This window comes from Numenius arquata, unplaced genomic scaffold, assembly GCF_964106895.1.
Source record: "Numenius arquata unplaced genomic scaffold, bNumArq3.hap1.1 HAP1_SCAFFOLD_887, whole genome shotgun sequence".
NCBI lineage: Eukaryota > Metazoa > Chordata > Aves > Charadriiformes > Scolopacidae > Numenius > Numenius arquata.
In genome coordinates, this window is record NW_027414658.1 from 34,884 (window position 1) to 52,259 (window position 17,376).

Consider the following 17,376-nt stretch of genomic DNA (forward strand, 5'->3'; position numbering starts at 1 on the left):
TTGGGGTGAAAGTGGGATGAGAAGGGAGACACGGGATGTCCCCAGTTGGGTTGGGGTGCAGGGGGCCCAGCTGGGACACTGGTGACATCCCGGGGGGAGGTGGGTCAGGGTGCAGGGGGACAAGCTGGGACACAGGGGATGTCCCCAGCCAGGATGGGGAGCAGAGGATGTCCCACTCACCGCACAGAGCCAGGAGGAGCCCGGCGAGGCACCAGGCACGGTGGCCACGCCGGGACATTGCCACGCCGGGGAGCCGCAAGCCACAAGGACGGGAGCAGAAGCCAGAGCCCATCACCCCAAAGCCCTGTGGCTTTGGCGGGGGGGGGGTCAGGAAGGTGGGGACCCGTCTCAGGGGCGAATTGTCACCCAACCCTCGCCACGACAGCCGCTCTCCATCCTTCATCCTGGTACCGTCCCCGGTTACAACCGCGGGTGCCGGGAGCTGGTGGGCAAATGGCGGCAGGAGGAAGGAAGCGGGGTTTGGGCACCGCGGCGCATGCTCGGCGTGACCGTGGCCACCGAGGACCCTGGGTACCGGAAACCTCCCCCGTGATTCGGTTGTCCCCATCCCCAACCAAAACCCCGGCAGTGCCGTCGACAGCCTTTATTGGTGCAACACGTCGCGGCAGCGTCTTCCAGTCTCCGGCGGCTGTGTCTCCCTCCTCGCCTTCCCGTTGGCATCGGTGCCAATGCCACCCCGGCACCGAAATCCCGGGATTCAGCCCCCTCCGGGGCAACAAGCCCCCCGGCTCCGGTGTCACCGGCTTGGGCTCTCCCAAGGGATGAAGTTCGGAGGGAAAAGGAGCGTCTCCACGATGTTGGGGGGGAGGTCAGCACCTCGCCCCCTCCGGCATCCCAACCGCGTGCCGGCACGACACGTCCCCATCTGGGAGCCGTCACCTTCCTGTGGTGACAGTGGTGGCCGACATTGCCTCACCGTAGCCTCCACCATCCCGCCACGGTCCCCCATGTCACCGTCACACCAGTAGGAAGGAGCCGGCGGCCAGGGCGCTCAGCCCTTGCTGGGGCAACTTGCCCGTGGGCAGGGGGTTGCCGGCCCCTCCACCGTCCCTGCCCGGTTACGGGTGAGTCTCCAACGCCGAACCGTTGAGCGCGGCCGTTTCCTCCGAGGATCCCGGTGGCCGCGGTGGCTCCATCTGCAGCTGCCGCTGCCGCTGCTGCAGCCGGTACTGCCGGATTTTCTTCTTGCGGTAGTAGATGCCGTAGCCCACCCCCCCGGCCACCAGCGCGGCCACCACCACCAGCGGCAGCACCACCAGGAGCAGCAGGTCGGGGTCGTGGTCTGCCGGAGAGCGGGGATGGGTGGTCAGTGGTGCTGAGCCCCTACCAGCCCCCTGGGACCTCCAGGACCCTTGAGATCCCCAGGGCCACCAAGACCCCCAGGAACTCTGGGACCTCCAAGACCACCAGCACCCCCAGGACCCTCAGGACCCCCAAGACCACCAGGAACTTGGGATCTCCAGGACCTACAAGACCACCAGGATCCCCAAGACCCTCAGGACCCTCAAGATCCCCAGGATCACCAGGACCCCTGAGACCCCCAGGAACTCTGGGTTCTCCAGGACCTCCAAGACCCTGAGGGCACCCAAGACCCCCAAGACCCCCAGGACCCCCAAGACCCCCAGGACCCTCAAGATCCCCAGGACCCCAAGATCCCCAGGACGCCCAAGACTCTCTGGACCCTCAGAACCCCAAATACCCTCAGGACCCTCAAGACCCCCAGGAAACCCAAAACCACAAGGACCCCCAGGAGCCCCACGACCCCTGAGACCACCAGGACCCTCAGGACCCTCAAGACCCTAAGGACCCCTGGGACCCCCAGGAGCCCCAAGACCCCCAAGACCTTCAGAACCCCTAGGATGCCTGGGACTCCCAAGACCACCAGGACCCCTGGGAGCCCCGAGACCCCCAGGACACCCAAGACACCCCAAGATCCCCAAGACCCTCAGGATCCCTGGGACCCCCAAGACCCTCAAGACACCCAGGACACCCAAAGCCACCAGGAGCCCCTAGGACCCTTGAGACCATTGGCACCCCTGAGACCACAGGACCCCCCCCAGCACTCCTGTCCTCACTCACAGTGCACAAAGATGGTGACGGTCCGGACGGCTGTCCCCAGCGGGTTGGTGGCCTCGCAGAGGTAGGTGCCGGCGTGGGTGCGGGTGACGGGGTGCGGGACCCCGGCAGGGAAGGGCTCCCCGTTTTTGGCACACTTCATGTGGGGCAGGGGGTTGCCCCGTGCCCAGCAGCGCAGGGTCTCATCCTGCCCCTCTGTCCAGTTCTGGCTGGGGGGGCAGCTACTGTCGTCCATCCGGGGTTCGGCTGCGGGAAGAATGTGGAGAAGGATGAGAAATTAATTCCCATCGGGAAATTTTCCCCTTTGGCAACACGGGATGGAGCCGGGGTGATGGTCCTCACCGGTGACGCTGAGCCGGATGGCCACGGTCTTCTTCGGGAGTTTGCTTTTAGCAAGGATTTGGGCCTCACAGCTCAACTCCTCCCCGTGATCTTCCTCCCGCGCCGTCAGGCTGAAGGGCAGCGGGGACGGTCCCCAGGGCTCCAGGACGCGGTGGCCGATGCGGATCTGCAGCTGGAACTTGGCGGAATGGCTGGGTGGCAAACGGCAGAGCCCCCGCACCTCCGTGCCGGCTGCCGGGCTGGCGGTGCTGACGTTCAGCATCGGCGAGGGGAAATCTGCGGGCGACAGGGACAACGCCGGGGTGGTTCGGTGACGCCGTCGCACGAAACCGGCATGCAACCGGCACTTTGCCGGTGTCACCGCCGCTACTACTCACGGTAGATGTGGACAGTCGCCTCCTTCCGCCGTTCCACCGGTCCCACGCTCACGGTGCAAACCAGCCCGAAGTCCCCCGGCTGGCTGTGGGCCACCTCGGCGGTGGCCCGGTGGCCGTCCTGGCTGATGGAGAGCGGCAGGGTCTGGTTGGCGAGGGTCAGCTCGAACCGCGGCGCCGGGAAGACGTTGCCGACGGCGCAGGTGGCGTTCACCCTCTTGCCGATCTCCAGGTAGATGTCAGGCTCCAGCTCGGGATCCTCCGGGAATTCTGCCACCGGAGAGAAACGCCCCCGGGGATGAGCCGGTTGCCGCATCCACGGCGGAGCCAACGCCGGTGAGGTGCCGGTGCCGGGCTTACCGTAGACGGTCAACATCTGGGGGTCAGAGGTGGCGTTGAGGCGTGGGCCGTGGGGTGCCAGGTCCAGCAGCGCCTGGCAAGTGACGTTGTGCCCGTGGTCCCGGCGCTGTGCCGTCAGCCGGTGGGTCACCTGCACTTCCTCCGGCTCGTCCCGCCTGTGCCGCGGGAAGGTTTCGGTGCTCAGCGTCTCGCCGCCCCGCCGCATGGTCACCACCAGGTTCCTCACCGGCGCCGCGCCGGCCACGCGGCACCTCAGCTCCTGGCTCTTCCCCACCGCCAGCGCCGGTACCGGCTCCAGCACCACCAGCTCCGGAGCATCTTGAGGAGAAACACGGTGTTACGGGGACGATGCCGGTGTGCCGGTACGGGTGGTGACACCCCCCCCCCCCTCCTCCTTCTCCCCCTCAGTGCCTTACGGTAGACGGTGAGTTTGGTGGTCACCACCTTCCTATCCTGGTAGCAGTTATAGAAGCCTTGGACGCTGGAGTTCCACTCGGTGACGTTGAGGAGATCCACCAGCCTCTCCCTCGGCCCCGGCGGCCCCAACCGCTTCAGAAGCGACGTCTCAAAGTTGCCGGATGCGTCGGGGGCCTGGCACGTCGTCTTCAGCTTCAACGTCAGCGAGCCGCCGTATTCCACCACCGGCACCGCCGGCTCCATCCACACCTTGAAGGAAGCTTCCAGCCGCCCTGCCGGGAGAAAATGGAGGGTTGGGGGGGGGGTGTTCGGTGGTTGAGGGGACCCCCGGGCTTGGCCCTGGCCCTGGCACAGAGGGAGGAAGGTCAAGGAGACCTCAAGGCTCATCCCCATCCCTGACATGGCAGGGGAGGAGGTCAAGGAGACCCCCATGGTTGTCCCCATCCCCAGTATGGTAGGGGGAAGGTTGAGGGGACCCTCGGGCTTGTCCCTGTCCCTGTCCCTGTCCCTGTCCCTGTCCCAGCAGGAGGAAGGTCAAGGAGACCCCAAGGCTCATCCCCGTCTGTGCCATGGCAGGGGAGGAGGTTGAGGGGACCCCCATGGTTGTCCCCATCCCCAGTATGGTGGGGGGAGAAGGTCGAGGGGACCCCTGGGCTTGTCCCCATACCCGGCATGGCAGGGGAGGAGGTTGAGGGGACCCCCATGGTTGTCCCCATCCCCAGTATGGTGGGGGGAGAAGGTCGAGGGGACCCCTGGGCTTGTCCCCATACCCGGCACAGCAGGGGAGGAGGTCAAGGGGACCCCTGGGTTCATCCCCATCCCCACCACAGCAGGGGAGGAGGTCGAGGAGACCCCCATGGTTGTCCCCATACCCGGCATGGGGGGGAGGGGACGGTCGAGAGGACCCCCCAGGCTTGTCCCCATCCCTGGCATGGTGGTGAGAAGGTCGAGGGGACCCCTGGGCTTGTCTTCATCCCCACCACAGGGAACAGAAGGTCAAGGGGACCCCCAGGCTCATCCCCATACCCAGCATGGTGGGGGGGTGAAAGTCAAGGGGACCCCCAGGCTTGTCCCTATCCCTGGGACGGTAGGAGGGAAAGTTGAGAGGACACCCCCCCTCCCCCCCAGGTTTGTCTCTATCCCCAGGAAGACAGCGGGGGGGAAGCTGAGAGGACCCCCCCCCCAGGCTTGTCCCCCATCCTCGTCATGGCGGGGGGGGAAGTCGGGCAGCCGTGGGTGGGCAAGGAGAAGCTGCAGAGTCACCGAACTTCTGCTTTGGCTGTGGGAAGCGGGTGGCTTTGCCGCTGGGCAGGATCCGTGTCTGTCCCCCCCCCCCATCCAGCTGGAAGCCTTCAGCCAGAAACCCGGTGACAGCGGTGGTGCTGGTGGGGGGGGGACATGCCAAGACCCATAATCGGGCCCTCGGGGACGGCGACAGCTGTCCCCAGCCGGTGCATTCCCACAGTCCCCCTCCCCGGTGCTTTCCCGGCAAAGCATCCGTTCACCGAGCCCCCCCCTGAAAGGAGGAAGCCCCCCAGGGTGAGTCAGCACCCGCTCCCTGGGGTGGGGGATTCCCCGGGAGCGGCCGCTCTTTTCCCTCCCTCCGGTGAGAGGGAAAATAAAAAGTCCTGCCCTTTCCCGGAATGATCCCTGGCCGGAAGAACTCTTGCTGCAATCCAAAGGCAAACACGACCTTGTGCCCCAGCTTGCTTCCCAGCTTATCCCAATGGGATACGGCGCGGAGGCCATGGCTTCGGGAAGAGGGGGCCGGGATTGGATGCGGGACCCCCCCCCCTCCATCCCGGCCACCCCACCAGCCCCCTCAGCGCCAGGCAGGGGGCCCAATGGTGACACCACGGTGGCACGCTTGCGCTCACACGGTGCATCGATGGAGGGGGGGGGGAGGAAGGGATGGAACGGGACACGCGTGCCCTCCTGCCGTGACACGCTCCTCGTGTGACACACTCACGGCGACAAACTCGCGTTGACATGCTCGTGCTCGTGTCGGCACGCTTGAGGTGACACGCTTGTGCCGACACGCTTGTGCCAACACGCTTGCGCCAACACGCTTGTGCCAACACGCTTGCGCCAACACGCTTGCGCAGGCCTCACCCCTCTGTGCTGGGGACACGGCCAAGTGTTCCCGTGCCCCACCACCCTCCCTCGGTGCCACCTCCCAGCCGAGTGTCCCCCTTTTCCCGGTGTCCCCTCACCTGCGATGACACCCAGAGTGCACAGGGCCAGCGGCAGCACCGCAGGGTTCATGGTGCGACGGGGTACCGGGGTGGGTGCCGGTACCGGCCCCGGGGGGGGGAGAAGGTCAGTCTGCCGGGAGCACCGGAGTGGGGGTTGGGAGCACCGGGATGGATCCGATGAGGCTCTCCGGGATGGGTCGGTTCAGGGTCCCCGGGATGGCTCCGGTGGGGCTCTCGGTGTGCCCCGGGATCGGTCGGTTCAGGCTCCCCAGGGACACCGGCACGGGTCCGGTCCGGGTCTCTGGAAGCACCGGGGAAAGTCCGTTCAGGCTGCCCGGGATCGGTCGGTTCAGGCTCCCTGGGAGCACCGGGATTGATCCGATCAGGGTCTTCGGGATCGGTAGGTTCAAGTCTCCCCGGGATGGGTCTGGTCGGACTCTCAGTGCGCTCCGGGATCGGTCGGTTCAGGCTCCCCCGGGAGCACCGGCGAGGGTCCGGTCGGGGTCTCCGGGAGCACCGGGGAAAGCCCGTTCAGGCTCTCCGGGATCGGTGGGTTCAGGCTCCCCGGGAAGCACCGGGGCGGATCCGATCAGGGTCTTCGGGAGCACCGGGAAGGGTCCGATCAGGGTCTTCGGGACCACCGGGATGAATTCGATCAGGCTCCCCCGGGATCGGTCGGTTCAGGGTCTCCGGGAGCACGGGGAAGGGGTCCGGTCGGGCTCTCCGGGATCGGTCGGTTCAGTCTCCTCCGGGAGCACCGGAACGGCTCGGGGTCTCGGTGCGCAACGCACTCTCCGTCCGTCTGTCCGTGCCTCCCTCCCTCCGTCCGTCCCGTCGGTCGGTCCCACCCGGGGCGGCGCTTTATAACTCGGCGTCAGCCCAACCCCTCCCGATCCCCGGGAAATTCCGGGGCGTCGGAAACTTCGGCGACGGGTTTCCCCTGGAGCAGCGGCGACCCCAAGGGCTGGGGGGGGGGGGCTGCCCGGGGCGGGGGGTCGCCCGGGGCGGGGGGTCCTGCCCCACCCCAGGGCAGTTCTCCTGCTCTCTTGCCCCGGGATGGGGCAATTGTCCTGCCCCATTGCCCTCCTGCCCTGGGATGGGGCAATTCTCCTGCCCCATTGCCCTCCTGCCCTGGGATGTGGCAGTTCTCCTGCCCTATGGCACTCCTGCCCCACTCCTCTCCTGCCCCTAATGGGGCAGTTCTCCTGCCTCATTGTCCTCCTGCCCTGGGATGGGGCAATTCTCCTGCTCCACTGTCCTCCTGCCCTGGGATGGGGCAATTCTTCTCCCCCGTTGCCCTCCTGCCCCACTCCTCTCCTGCCCTCTTGCTCTGGGATAGGGCAGTTGCCCTACCCCCCCAAGTTGCCCCATGGCAGGACAACTCTCCTGCCCCACTGCCCTAGGGTGGGACAATTCTTCTGCCCCTCCTGCCCCACATACCGCAGCCCCACAGGGCTCAATCCAGCCCAAGGTGCCACAAGAGTCCCCAAAGCCGAGCCCGGGTGCCACGCTGGGTGCTGCTGGCTCAGAGAGGAGGTGACCGGGGGCATGCAGCCCCCCCCACACACACCGTGCCCCCAAATTGGGGGGGGGGCTCAGCCTTATGCACCAACCCTGTGATTTCTCACCACCCCGGCACATGACCCTGCTGTCCCCCGGCCGTGGGTGGCTTAAGACGCCACCGATGTCACGGCGTCAGGTCGGTGACCTCATCTCGAACGTGTTGCGGGGGGGGCAAGCCAAGAGAGCACCCAAACGCCCCGCTTCCTCTTTTCTATTATTTTATTGATGTAGGGAATTTTTGTCACCGATGGGAAGGGTGGGGGCGCGGGGACGGGGGCAGCGGAGGGACCCCTGGGGATGCCAGCGCCGTCCCCTCGGTCACTGCCAACCGGGAGGCAGAGCCGGGGTGGCAAAGGTTTGGCTTGGCACCCCTCCACCCCCACAGGCCACTGCTTTCCCAGTGATTTATTATTTTCCCAGCGATTTATTTTCTCAACGATTTATTTTCGTTTTCCCAGCGCAGCAAGACAAAGAGCCCGGAGGGTGCCAGAGGCTTCGGTTGGGGACACCGGAACCCCGGCACCTTCTCTCTTGACCGCCGCCGCCACCCCGGCTCCGACGCTGCCGAAGGGGAGGAAAATCCAGCGGAGCTTCTCATGGCCACGGGGTTTCACTTCTGCCCCGCGCCGCCATGGGGAACCGTGCCGGGGTGGCGAGGTTCCTCCCCCGGCACCCCGAGAGGCGCCGCGACCCGGCGTTTGCGTCCCCACCGCAAGCCGTGATGGCTCCCACGGCCTCCCCCAGCCTTGTCCCCATCCCCGTGGCTCCATCGCCGGTTGGCTCGTCCCCGTGCCCTTGGCCGGTTTAGGGAACGCCGGGAACGCGGGGAACGCCGGGCAGCCCCCGCCGCCCTTTTGGCCTTGGTGCGTCTCCCGGCAGGAATCCCCTTATCTCGCCGGTGACCTTCCCCAGCCCCGGCGCTCGCCGTGGTTTGGAGGCCACAGGGCTCGCCGGAGTGGGCAAAGGGTGTTTCCTGCTCCCGTGCCGGCTCAGCAGCCGGGGGGGGACAAGGGGGGGGACAAGGGGGGGGACAAGGGGGGGACAGGGGAGGATGGGCAAGGATAGGGGGACACAGGGCTGGATTGACAGGGACAGAGGGGAGAGGGATATGGGGGACAGGGCGTAACGAGGATAGCTGGGGGGCTGGGGGCCAGGGATGGATTGGTAGGGACATAGGGACAGGGGGGGCAGGGACACAGGGATGGATTGGCAGGGACAGGGAGGATGGACATGGGGGACAGGGACAGGGGGTCGTGGGTGTGGATGGGGGGCTGGGAGACAGGGGAGGATTGGGAGGGACATAGGGACAGGGGGGATGGGGACACAGGGATGGATTGGCAGGGACAGGGATACGAGGATGGATTGACGGACGTGGGGGACAGGGGGTCATGGGGACAGGTGGGTATTGGGGGACAGGGGAGGATCAGTGGGGACAGGGGGGACAGGAACAGGGGGATGGATTGAGAGGGACATGGAGGACAGAGGGACATGGGGCTGTTGGGGGACAGGGGAAGGATGGGCAGGGACAAGGGACAGGGACAGGGGGAAAGGGGAGGGATGGGGGGTACAGGGATGGATTGACAGGGACCTGGGGACACAGGGGAGGGATGGGGAGGGACGGTGGGGATGGGGACAGAGGGATGGAAGGGGAGGGACAGAAGGGGACACGGGGGACAGGGGAGGGACGGTGGGGATGGGGACAGAGGGATGGAAGGGGAGGGACAGAAGGGGACACAGGGGACAGGGGAGGGGTGGGGAGAGATGGTGGGGATGGGGACACAGGGATGGATGGAGAGGGACGGAAGGGGACACTGGGGACAGGGGAGGGACAGTGGGGAGGGGTGGTGGGGATGGGGACACAGGGATGGATGGAGAGGGACAGAAGGGGACACGGGGGACAGGGGAGGGACAGTGGGGAACACGGAGGATGGGAGGGGAGGGGGGAGGGACGGTGAGATGGATGGGGAGGGAGGTGTGGGACAGGGACATGGAGGACAGAGACACGGTGACAGATTGGCAGAGACCTGGGGGACGGGGTCGCGGTGGGAGACGGGTCCCCGGAGCGGGACACGGGCCCCCCTGCACAGGATGTGACCTGCGCCCCCCCCCCGGTGGAGGACATGGCCCGGTGCAGGATACAGCCCCCCCCTCCCCGCCCCGGTACCCCCCTCTTGTCACCTCTCACCTGGAACGGGCACGAAGCCCAGGAGCTCATCCGGGGGCTGTCCCAGTGTATGTGTCCCCCCCCCGGCTCCCCACTTACTCACGGTGAGGCCTCGTGTGCCGAGCACTAGCATTTCCTCCCGGCCGTGCCCGTCTCCCTGTCCCCGTGCCAGGGGACACATCCTGCCCTGCCCTGGCCCCGGTGACCCGGCCCGGAGGAGCAGCGGCGCCAGGCAGCCCCTGGCACGCTCATCGTGAGCCTCGGACTCCATTGCACGCTCATCGTGAGCTCCGGACTCCATTGCACGCTCATAGTGAGCCTCGGACTCCATTGCACGCTCATCGTGAGCTCCAAGCCCTATTGCATGCTCGCTCCAGGCTCCATTGCACACTCATCGTGAGCTCCAAGCCCTATTACACGCTCACTCCAGGCTCCATTGCACACTCATCGTGAGCTCCAGACTCCATTGCACACTCGCTGTAAGCTTCGGACTCCATGGCACACTCATCATGAGCTCCAAGCCCTATTGCACGCTCATCGTGAGCTCCAGACTCCATTGCACACCCATGAGCTCCAAGCCCCCTTGCACACTCCCTATGAGCTCCAAGCCCCCTTGCACACCCGCTGTGAGCTCCAAGCCCCTTTGCACGCTCGCTGTGAGCACCAACCCCCTTGCACACTCGCTCTGAGCACCAACCCCTTTGCACACTCGCTCTGAGCTCCAAACCCCCTTGCACACTCGCTCTGAGCACCAACCCCTGTTGCACGCTTGCTGTGATCACCAACCCTCCTTGCACGCCCGCCACAAGCTCCAAGCCCCCTGGCACGGCCGCCACAAGCTCCAAGCCCCTTTTGCACACCCACTGCAAGCTCCAAGCCTCCTTGCACGCTCGCCGTGAGCTCCAGCCGTGCCCCCCCCCCCTTTCCCCCCCGTTGAGCCGGGGCCGAAGCCAAGGTCGGGGCTGGCAGGATCCCAGCGGCCGCCCCAGCGCGGCCCCACTTCCCACGGCCACGCGTCCCTCTGCCCTCCCGCTAACGAAGGCGGCTCGTTACCGCTCAGCCACGTGAGTGCCAGGAAACTGCCCTGCCCCAGGATTTTCCCTCCCCCGGAGCCAAGGCCGTGCCGAGAGCCGGGAGCAGGCGCCTCGCCCTCCCTTCCCACCCACCCCAGCTCACGCTGGAGCCGGAAAACCGGGAAAAAAAATGGGAAAAACACAGGGAAAAGGGGAGGAAAATGGGTCTTTGCTGCCAGGCACCGGTGGGATCAGCCGAGCAGGGATACCTCCAGTATCGCCTTCCAGCCACGGGTGCGGTAAAGCCACCAGGAGCCGGCGAGAAGGGCCAGGACGGTGATCACGGCCAAGGTCACCACCACCGGGATCAGGGGGCTGCGGGAGGATCCTGTGGGATCAAGCCGGGCACCGGGACTGGCATCGCCGGGAGGTGCCACCTCCATCCCCTTCTCCACCCCTTACACCCACCCTGTGCCACTGCCGTGCCGTGACACCCAGCCCCGGTGCGGGACCGGGTGCCACCGGGATTGGCATCACCAGGAGGTACCATCTCCATCCCCATCCCCTTCTCCATCCTGTGCCACCTCCATGCCATAACACCCAGCCCCAGCGCGGGACCAGGTGCCACTGGGACTGGCATCACCAGGAGGTGCCATCTCCATCCCCTTCTCCATCCTGTGCCACCTCCATGCCATGACACCCAGCCCCGGAGCAGGACTGGGTGCTACCGGGACTGGCATCGCCGGGAGATGCCACCTCCATCCCCTTCTCCACCCCTTACACTCACCCTGTGCCACCGCCGTGCCGTGACACCCAGCCCTGGTGTGGGACCAGGTGCCACCAAGTGCCACTTGGTGCCACCAGGGTCACATCTCACCTTGGAAGAGGACGTCGACGCTGGCAGCGCCGGTGCCGAAGCGGTTCTCAGCCAGGCAGCGGTAGGTGCCACCGTGCTCCCGTTGGGCAGCCGGGACGGTGACGCTGGTGCCACCGTCCCCGAGCTCCAGGCTGGCGTTGGTGGGCAGCTCCCAGCGCAGCTGCGGCGGGGGGTTCCCCTCCGCCTGACACGTCACCGTCAGGTTGTCACCGGTGGTGAAGAGGGTGCGCGATGCCCACGCTTGGATGTGGTGGGGGGCGGCTGGAGGTGGGGGGGTGGTGACAGGCAAGTGACACCCAGAGCCAGGGTGTCCACTCTCCACCCCACGGCGATGCCGGAGACCACCGTGACCACGGGGCACCCAGAGCTGGCACTGGCATGTCCAGCCACGGGGCAGGGGGGGATTTTCTGCCCCCCTCCCCTCCCTTTTACCCCCCTCCCTCCCCCGGTGTCCCCAAACTCACCCCAGACCTGCAGGGTGACGGCGGCGCTGGCGTTGACCGTGCGGTGCCCGAGCCGTAACACGGCGTCACACGTCACCTCGTCCCCGTGCTGCTCCGGCCCCGCCGTGAAAACCAGCTCCACCGAGGGTCCCCGCCGGCTGCTGGGGGGCAGCCCCCCACCCCGCAGCGTCAGGCGGAGATCGGGGGGGTCAGGGGGGGACACCCAGGCGGACACATTGCAGGTGACCCGCGTCTCTTTGCCTGCCACCGCCTCACCCTCCAGGGAAATTCGGGGGGGTGACAGCCCTGCTGGGAAGGACAAAGCCGGGGTGGGGGTGTGGGGGGGTGTGGGGTGACTGGGAGGGTGTTGGGGACACACACCCACCCACCCCCCCCCAAAAGCGTCACCCCGGTGTCACGGTCCTTACGGTAAGCGTGGAGGGTGGTGTTGGCGACGACCCTCTGCTCCCCAAAAACACCGTAGCAGTGGAGCTCCAAGCGCCCGTCGGTGACGTTGGGGACCCTGAGGGACACCCAGCCGGGTCCCTGCTCCCCCAGTTTGGTGACGGAGACCTCCCAGTCCAGGCGGCTGTAGTGGCTGCAGGAACTGGTGCAGTTGAGGAGGAAGGGGGTGCCGAATTCCACCACCGGTTCCTGGGGGGTGATGGACACCCGGCAGGGACCGGGGTGCCCTGGGAGGGGGCGCCCAGTTACGGCAGGACCCCCACTTGGGGTCCCAGTGCTGGGTGCGACACCCCCACCCCCAAAAAAATAGAGGCACAACCAGGGGATGTGGCACCCGTTGGCCAAGTTGTGGCTAAAAAACCAGCACCCCCCCACCCCCAGCCCTGCCGTACCCCAAAACCAGCACTGGGGGGGGGGGGTGTGTGTCAGCCAGCACTGGGACACCCCCCCACCCCGCCACCTTGGGATCCCCAAAACCGTCCTCAGCCTCGCCAGTGGGGATCCCCCCCCACACACCAACCGCGGGGTGCCGGCACCCTCAGTTTTCCCCTTTGGCTAATTTGAGGGGGGGGGGGGTGCGGGGGGAGGGAGGACACCCCCCCAACTCACCCCCCGGCAGGAGGAGGCAGAGCAAGGCCAGGGCCCCCCAGCTCCGGAGGGGCTCCATCCTCCGGCCCCCGGCGAACGCGGCGCTACCAGCGTGGGAAACGCTGCCTCTTACCACATTTCCTCCCTTTCCTCTCCCAACGGCCCCCGCCTTCCCGCTCCGGAGCCATGGATGCTGGGGTGGGGGGGCCTAAGGGGGGGTCCGGGCCTCACACTCCTCCTGCCTCACCGGTGACACCCAAAAACCCCCCAACCACCCTCAAAAAAGCTCCCACCAAAACCCTTTGCCGGCTTCGGTGAGGGCAGCCGGAGCCTGGAATGTTGCGGGGGGGGGACGACACACACAGTGCTGCCCCTTGTGGGGGGGACACACATGGATTTACTGCTGGGGGGGGGAGAGGGGGGCACACAGACCTCCCTGCCACGGTGGCTCCAAAAATTGCAGCCACCCACAGACACTGAATTCACGTGGCACCCCCGGGTCCTGCCAATTTGGGGGGGCACAAAGGGACGGTGAATATGGGGGGGACACACAAAGGGACTGCGAATATGGGGGGGACACACAAAGGGACTGAAAATTGAACATAGGGAGCTGCAAATACAGGGGGGCCACAAAGGGACTGCAAAGATGGGGGGGGGGGGGCCACAAAAGGAGGTGGGAGCAACCCCCCCCCCCAAGCACAAAGAAAAGCAACAGCCATGAGAAACCTCACTTTTAATGGCCACGGGGCAGCCCCCCAAAAACCCCTTCCATAGGGATGGGGGCCGGATCCTGCCCGGGGGATCTGGGGGGGGGTGTGTGTGTGTGTGTGTGTGTGTCAGATTCTTCCCGGGGGGGGGCACGTTCTAGGGGAAGTCGCTGTAGGGCATGGAGAAGGGGTAAAGCGTGGAGTAACGGGTGTCGTGCCAGAGCAGCTTCTTCTCCAGGAAGGTGACGGTGTCCAACGTCAGCACCAGCGTCTCGTGCTTCAACATGCTGTGCACGTTGAGACCTGGGGGAGGCAGGAGGGGGGGGGGTGAGGGAAAAGGGGAACCTTGTCAGGTTTCGAGGGGGGGTCCCCACCAAGTTTGGCCGGGGGGGGGGGGGAGCCAGAGACGGCCACCGCCATCCCCACGGAGCTCTCACCCAACGCCGGGATGAGGTTGATGGTTTTCAGGCCGGTTACCGCCGTTTCGATGTTCTCCGGCATCTCATTGCTGGAGGGAAATGGGTGAAATGAGGATGGGGGACACCCCCGGAGCTCCCACCACCACCACCACCACCCCGTGCCCCCCATCCCTGGGACACCCCCCTCCCTCTCAACTCACACATCGACGATGAGGACGGAGCGGCCCCAGCGCCGGTACCGTGCCAGGTCCAGCAGATACTGGGGGTCGGCGGTGGGGATGTCCAGGCTGTCGACGATGTGGAGGTCATCCTGCGAGGTGAAGAGGAGGGAGGGACATCACTGATGAAGAGGGGGGTGTCACCGTGTCCCCAACACCCTTAGGACCCCCCACCCCGAAACACCGAGGAGCTCATACCTGCATCAGCTTCACCGTCAGTGCCACCTTCAGCCCCAGCACCCGCACCTTCATGGGCAGCATGTAGTAGTAGCTGGTGGGACCCCGCGGCCCGTGGGCGATGCCCCCTAAGAGGGGTCCCGGCTCAGTGACCCCCCCCGAATGCGGCCACGGCCCCTCCCTCCCCCCCTCCCCCTAAATCGGGGGGGTCCCCCTGACCCACAACCACTCACCCCCGCGCCACAGGGGCGAGCGGATGCTGCCGTGTCGGGCCCGGCCGGATCCTTTCTGCCGCCATGGCTTCCTGCCGCCCCCCCGCACCTCCGCCCGCGTCTTCACCTTGGCGTAGCTCTGCCGGGGGGGGGGACACACACAATTGGGGACAGACCCCTCCTGTCCCCCTCCCCACGCAAAGAGGGGACCCAGGAGTCCTGGGTCCAGCCGCCTCCTCTGCGGCGAGGTGACAGGCTGCTGCTCTGTGGCCCCCCCCCCGCCATGGCCTCCCTCCGCCCCCCAAAACTCCCCTCTGCCCCCCCCCCCAGACCCTCCCCTTCTCCTCCCCAGGCCCCCCCTCACCCCCCCCCCCCCCCAGACTCCTCTCTGTCCCCTCAATCCTTCTCAGACCCCTCCCCCCCCCTACCGCTCCTAGACTTGCCCTTCCCCTCCCCAGACCCCCCCCCTTTCCCCCTTGGACCCTCCTCTGCCCCCTGACCCCCCCCCCCAGCCCCGACCCCCCCTTCTCCTCCCCAGGACCCTCTCTGCCCCCCCCCAGACCCTCCTCAACCTCCTCTTTCCTTCTCAGACACCCCCCCCCCCCCGGACTTGCCTTTCCCCTCCTCAGACCCCCCCCTTCTGCCCCCCTAAACCCCACCTCTGCCCCCTCGACCTCCCCTTCTCCTCCCCACGCCCCTCTCTGCCCCCCCAGTCCCCCCTTTGCCCCCCCTTCTCCTCCTGCCCCCCTCTTTGCCACCCCAGGCCCTACCTGACACCCCCCCCAGACCCCTCCTTCCCCTCCTCAAGCCCCCTCTTCCCCCTAAGCCCCCCCCCCAGCACCCCCAACCCCCCCTCCAGCCCCCCCCAGAAGCACCCCCCCACCACACACTCACGATCCTCTTGAAATTCTTCTGCCACATGGCCACCGTGTGCAGGATGTCGAGCCTGCGGGAGACAAGGGACGCTCAGCGAGGGGACCCCCCACATGTCCCTGAGCCCCCCCCCCAAACCCCAAACAGTCCCGTCCCCCCCCCCCCCAGCCCCACCTGGGCCTGACGGCGAAGACGTCGGGGTGGAGGTCGGTCAGGCCCCAGCGCTCGTCATCGTGGTGTCGCAGCGACTCCACCCAGGCCTGCACGGGGGAGCGGTGGGGGGGGACGGGGACACTGCACCCCCGCAGGACAGGGGACCGCGGCAGCGGTGGCACCAGCAGCTTCTCTGGGTGGGGGGGGGGGGGGACGGGATGGGACACACAAGGGCAGAGGGGACCGTGGCAGCTCCACTGAGTCACAGGGAGCCTCCAGCTGGGGACAAAGCGGGGGGGCCCCCCCCAGAGACCCCAAGCCCAGGGACATCTGTCCCCAGGTTGTCCTCACACACCCAGAGTGGCCCTGCAGCCCTGACCCCATGGCCACCCGGTCCCTGATGTCCCCAGGATGGTCTCAGCCCCAGAGACACCCCATCCCTGATGTCCCCAGGATGCCCCCAACCCCACAGACTCCCCAGCCCCACAGACACCCCAACCCTGATGTCCCCAGGATGGTCCCAGCCCCACAGACACCCCAACTCTGATGTCCCCAGGATGTCCCCGCAGCCCTGGCCCTTGTCATCCCCATCCCCGATGTCCCCAGGGTGTCCCCAGCCCCGCGGACACCCCGTCCCTGATGTCCCCAGGATGGTCTCAGCCCCACAGACACCCCAACCCCGATGTCCCCAACCCCACAGACACCCCAACCCCGATGTCCCCAGGATGTCCCCACAGCCCTGGCCCTTGTCATCCCCATCCCTGATGTCCGCAGGGTGTCCCCAACTCCACGGACACCTCATTCCTGATGTCCCCAACCCCATGGACACCCCATCCCTCATGTTCCCAACCCCGATGTCCCCAGGGTACCCCCAACCCTACAGACACCCCAACCCTGATGTCCCCAACCCCACGGACACCCCATCCCTGATGATGCCCCCAGCCCCACGGTCACTCCAACCTTGATGTCCCCAACCCCGATGTCCCGGGATGTCCCCGCAGCCCTGACCAAGCCCCCCCATCCCTGATGGCCCCAGGACAGCCCCACCGACACCCCACCATCCCCGCCGCCCGATCCCCCCTCCCCCCCGACCACCTCCGCCCCCACGGCCGCCCGTCCCCGCTGTCCCCCCCGATATCCCCGCGGACTCACCTCTGCGGGGCTCGGGGGCCGCGGGGGGCCCGGTGGGCCCGGCGGGGGCGGACGAGACCTGCGGGAGGGCGACCGTGAGCGGCGGGGGGGGGCAACGGCCTCCAGCCTCCGCCCGCCCCCGGGCCCCCCCGGTCCGTCCCGGCCTCCCCCGGTCCCGGTCCCGATCCCGGTCCTCACCCCCGCGGCCCCGGCCCGACCCCGGGCCCAGGCCCAGGCCCTGACGGCGGCGGCGGCGACGCGGGGCTCCCCCGCACGGAACATGGCGGGAGCGCGCGGCCGCCGGGCGCGACGCGATGACGTCGTCAGGGAGCGCGGGCCGACTTCCGGCGGAAGCGGAAGCGGGCGAGAGGGCGGGAAAGGAGAAGGAGGAGGAGGGAGAAGAGGAAGGGGAGGAGGAAGAAGAAGAAGGGGAGGAGGAAGAAGAAGAAAGGGAGGAGGAAGAGGAGAGCGGGACAGGGAGCGGGAGGATGGGGAGGGAGGAAGCAAGCAGTAGAGGGGAGAGGGAGTGGGGCCGGGGCCTCCTGTCCCCCCAGTCACCCCCACCCCGTGCCTCCCACCCTATTACCC

At 67.2% G+C, this 17,376-nt stretch overlaps 3 protein-coding genes across 3 annotated transcripts; all 3 read right to left on the reverse strand.

The window, feature by feature from the left end:
* Positions 1–590: 590 nt before the first annotated feature.
* LOC141478116 (intercellular adhesion molecule 1-like) lies at positions 591–2,709 on the reverse strand. Its single transcript, XM_074167253.1, has 3 exons — positions 2,440–2,709; positions 2,101–2,343; positions 591–1,303 (listed from the first exon to the last, which is right to left on the reverse strand). The coding sequence occupies exons 1-3, from the start codon at positions 2,699–2,701 to the stop codon at positions 1,080–1,082; spliced, it is 729 nt and encodes a 242-aa protein (XP_074023354.1). The 5' UTR covers positions 2,702–2,709; the 3' UTR covers positions 591–1,079.
* An 8,024-nt stretch (positions 2,710–10,733) lies between these two features.
* Positions 10,734–13,049, reverse strand: LOC141478115 (intercellular adhesion molecule 3-like). The gene is made up of 5 exons (XM_074167252.1): positions 12,920–13,049; positions 12,274–12,537; positions 11,867–12,151; positions 11,403–11,663; positions 10,734–10,913 (listed from the first exon to the last, which is right to left on the reverse strand). Exons 1-5 carry the CDS (start codon positions 12,975–12,977, stop codon positions 10,777–10,779), a joined length of 1,005 nt encoding a protein of 334 aa, XP_074023353.1. The 5' UTR covers positions 12,978–13,049; the 3' UTR covers positions 10,734–10,776.
* A 565-nt stretch (positions 13,050–13,614) lies between these two features.
* MRPL4 (mitochondrial ribosomal protein L4) lies at positions 13,615–17,070 on the reverse strand. Its single transcript, XM_074167248.1, has 9 exons — positions 16,996–17,070; positions 16,810–16,867; positions 15,679–15,850; positions 15,526–15,577; positions 14,653–14,770; positions 14,441–14,547; positions 14,225–14,334; positions 14,043–14,113; positions 13,615–13,908 (listed from the first exon to the last, which is right to left on the reverse strand). Exons 1-9 carry the CDS (start codon positions 17,068–17,070, stop codon positions 13,763–13,765), a joined length of 909 nt encoding a protein of 302 aa, XP_074023349.1. The 3' UTR covers positions 13,615–13,762.
* Positions 17,071–17,376: the final 306 nt, after the last annotated feature.